General features: G+C 38.7%; 1 protein-coding gene across 1 annotated transcript in view; it reads left to right on the forward strand.

Moving 5' to 3' along the window:
- Positions 1 to 880: 880 nt before the first annotated feature.
- The window catches only part of LOC109973945 (calcium-dependent secretion activator 1-like), a gene marked incomplete at its 5' end in the record, with an annotated part of 241,653 nt that continues 238,588 nt past the window's right edge, over positions 881 to 3,945 (forward strand). The window contains 2 exon segments of the mRNA XM_020623851.1: positions 881 to 992; positions 1,093 to 1,232. Coding sequence (XP_020479507.1) covers positions 881 to 992; positions 1,093 to 1,232 — 252 coding nt within the window.

The following is a 3,945-nucleotide window of genomic DNA, read 5'->3' on the forward strand; positions in this document are numbered from 1 at the left end:
ATTCTTGCCTGTGCCTTTTTGAATAAACCAGCACGGTTATATTTTTATATACTCAAGTGGTCTGAGTCGTCCCTCGGAGTTCCTGGTTTGAAAGAACCGGATGAGGCTTTATAATGGTTTTCAGCCTTTAATGTCCACAACTCCATCGTGTCTAAAAAAGGAAATTGTTGTAGTTCATTTTTAATTTATGTTGTGCAAATAAAGCCAGTTGTGACTAATTTCATGTGCTAAATTGTTTATCAAGCTTCTATCAATGGAGTGGGTGAATTAAAGTAGGTAAATCAAGATTAGAGGACTTTGAGAAACATTGCTTTCAGTGTTACTGGTGTTAAGCAAACTTAGCAAGTGACATGTAAGATTGAAAAAACCTAAAGTTTAGATGTCTGCAAAACTACCCAGTTTTAAATGCAGAGCTGCATACCATATACCATTTTTATAATACATTTTTTAATAAATGTAAATACAATCAAATTTAAATACACTTTACATGGGCAAAATTAAACACCACATGCTTCCACCTCTGTAATGCTGTGGTTTGGGTTAAGGAAAGTAAAATGGGACAGTTATGAAAGATCTGCTAAAATCTGGTGATATAACATGCATTGTTTTGGTGCTTTGTGACAGAAGGTCCAGTTCACCAAATCTGCTTGGCAACAGGCTCTGGTCTTCACACGTGTAGAAGAAAATGATTTTTTTTATTGCGAGTTTTCTGAATTCTAAAGTGAAATTTTAATTCTCTATTGCCACCTCATGATAGATTTGTGTTTTGCACCATTGTAGCTATAGTAGAAGTGGTGGCCCTCACAAAGAAGTCACAGAATGTGGGCCACACAAAGGCATAAAGACGTGTGTGTGTGTGTGTGTGTGTGTGTGTGTGTAGTTGGGGTACCCAGGGTGACTTCACCACCACCCAGCCATTGCCAGCTGTCAAAGTGAAACTGTTCACTGAGAGCACAGGAGTGTTGGCTCTGGAAGATAAGGAGCTCGGGAGGGTAAGGATTGATTCTGGTACAATTTTGAGTCACTTAGGTAATTTCATTTTTTTATATCTTGTATAACTCACATACATTTTTGTCATGTTATTACTACAAGGTTGTGCTCCATCCAACTCCCAACAGTCCCAAGCAGTCTGAGCTCCATAAGATGACAGTGTCTAAAGGCTGTCCAGACAGTGACCTCAGGATCAAACTGGCTATTCGTATGGACAAACCACAGAACATGAAGCATTGTGGGTAAGTGACAGTGAAAAAAAATTGATAAACACTCATTTCAGTGTATACAACTTCATGAACTAACACCTTGTAGTGCAAAACTGAACCACATTTTACTAGAAAAGGGGGTCAAGGTCATCAGTGTCCTCTGGTCAAATAGTGAAGCTGTCTTTTACTGACTTTGAAGGTCAAGACTGCAAAATAAAATGTAGGGATTTAAAACAATATAAAGATGATTTTATCAGAGTTAAAGCACAATATTTCTCATTTTTTATAAATTATATTGAGAATTATATCTCTGACTTACTGTAAAGCACTTTGGTCAACTGTTGTTGTTGTTTTAAGTGTGCTATATAAATAAATTGCCATTCTTCAGTACTGATCAGAAGAAATGAAAAGAACATGAAGACTGAATCTGAGTTTATGTCCATCTCAAGGATCCAGAGGGAAGACTTCCACTGTTTTTCATTCAAGTATTGAATGTTAATAAAACTAAGTTTATCTTTCTGACTGTTACAGTTGCTACTATTGCTCTATTGTACATTTTCATGTGAGACTGGGCTGTGTGTTTCTGTCCTGACACCTAAGTCCTTGATACAGATACAGTCAGATACAGACCTTAAGGAGATGTGAAAATGTCTTATTTGTGGTGCCCTATAGTGGTTCCTAAACTGGGGGGTTTAAGTCAGGGGACAGGACAACAGCTGAATATAACTGACATGTATGGGGGTGGGGGCTTAAAAATATTTTTACCTACAACAGGGTGGCCCTGCAGAAAAGATTGGGGAACCACTGCACTGCACTAGCATATCTGTAATGAGCAGTGTTTGTTGCTGGAGGGCATTTACCCCAAAGACAATGCTTCCCTCTTGTGATTATCATTTGTTATTACACAGACTTTGTAACAGTTTGCAACACTAGAGTTTATGCAAGCCCTACTGTATAAGCCCATGGACCACATCTGATAAGATTTTGAACTGTATAACTGCCTACAATTTACAATGTGGTGCAATAGTGGCGATAGTGAAATATAATACTGAGTCATTTTAGAACTAATTGTGAGAATCCCAAGGCAGTTAAAGGTCCTTTTCACCCATGTTACACCCACAAAGGTGTTTTCACTTAGTTTACCTGATCACATCCTCTCTTAGGACTGTGTGGCATGTACTGTACAGTGTAAGCCCTTTCCTATTGCACCAAGTGCAGCCAATCATATTAACAATGGTTCTGTTCCAGTTGATCACTGAGCCACCATGCAGAACATCTGAGCTGGAACTGGCCAAACTTAATGGGATGTAGGCTTTATTATGGTTATTAAGAACACCTACACTTTGCTGCTATGACAAATCAAGCTACAGTATCTGCTGTAACAAAGGTCTGTGAGCTCATGTTTGGTCACTGAACAGTGATTAATTTATCTGCACAGTTTTGGTCCTTTTCTGTGTAGCAGCCAGCTGTCTGATCTCAGATTTCACAGTCTCTCATTATGGGTGTAGTAGGCTTTTCAAATTAGTCTGCACTTTGCAACTATACCCCACAGTCACAATGTCAGAGAAATAAAACAAGAATTTAACTTTGATGCACTTAAACTGCACTTCATAGTGATGAAACACTGGTATTAATTAGGTGAATCCCAGTTCCCTTAATTGCATCTACATTAAGCATTAAGCATAAACTTTATTGCCAAGTCTTATAAAAAAATACAAGGAATTTGACTCTAGCCCAATGGCCCTCAATGTGCACAACAATATAAACAGCAATACCCTGACTTGCATATTTTCCTTGCATTTTAGTCCTACCCTCATAAGATGCAATGAAAAAATGTGAGGAGAAACTACAAGGAAAGAAGAACCAAGGAAACATGTTTTGAACTGACATAAGAGCCCAATCAGAAACTGATTTCCAATAAAGGGGTGTGTCAGTCACGATAGAGCAGCTGCAAAGCTTGCTTATCGGGTGGCGTCACGGTTTGACGCCCCTTGTAGCATGGGTTAGCCCAAAAATGATTAATATTATATAGGTTGTTGGGTCCAGAGATCTTCAGCTTTTCTGCTGCCTGCAGGCAGAGGAGTGAGAGAGCTCTGGACGTGTAATGTGAATTTTACCTGTGATCCTCTGAATAAACCAGCACGGTTATTTTTTATAAAATCTAAAGCAGTCTCTTTCGTCTCATTGAGAGTTCCTGGTTTGAAAGAACCGGAAGAAGCTACACAGAAATAATAGCTTATAATACTCCATGAACACAGAAGCTTTACAATAATGTCACAAATGCATGGACCAGTTTCTCAGCATCACTTTGAGACAGGATGCTCCTGATTTTTGCAATATTGCGCAGGTGAAAGAAGGCAGATCTAGAGACTTGGTTTATGTGTGATTTAAAGGACATATCCTGATCAAAGATGACTCCAAGGTTCCTCACAGTAGTACTGGAGGCAAGAGCTATGTCATCTAAAGTAACTATATGATTAGACAGCAGATTTCTAAGGTTTTCAGGCCCAAGCACAATAACTTCAGTTTTGTCAGAGTTTAGAAGTAAGAAGTTGCAGGCCTTTATGTCTTTAAGACATGCCTGAAGTTTGACCAGCTGACCTGATTCATTTGGCTTCATAGATAAATGTAACTGAGTATCATCTGCATAGCAATGGAAATTTATGTTGTGCTTCCTGATAATATTGCCTAAAGGGAGCATGTATAAAGTGAAGAGAATTGGACCTAACACAGAGCCCCGTGGAAC

This window comes from Monopterus albus, unplaced genomic scaffold (genome assembly GCF_001952655.1).
Source record: "Monopterus albus unplaced genomic scaffold, M_albus_1.0 scaffold312.1, whole genome shotgun sequence".
NCBI classification, from domain to species: domain Eukaryota; kingdom Metazoa; phylum Chordata; class Actinopteri; order Synbranchiformes; family Synbranchidae; genus Monopterus; species Monopterus albus.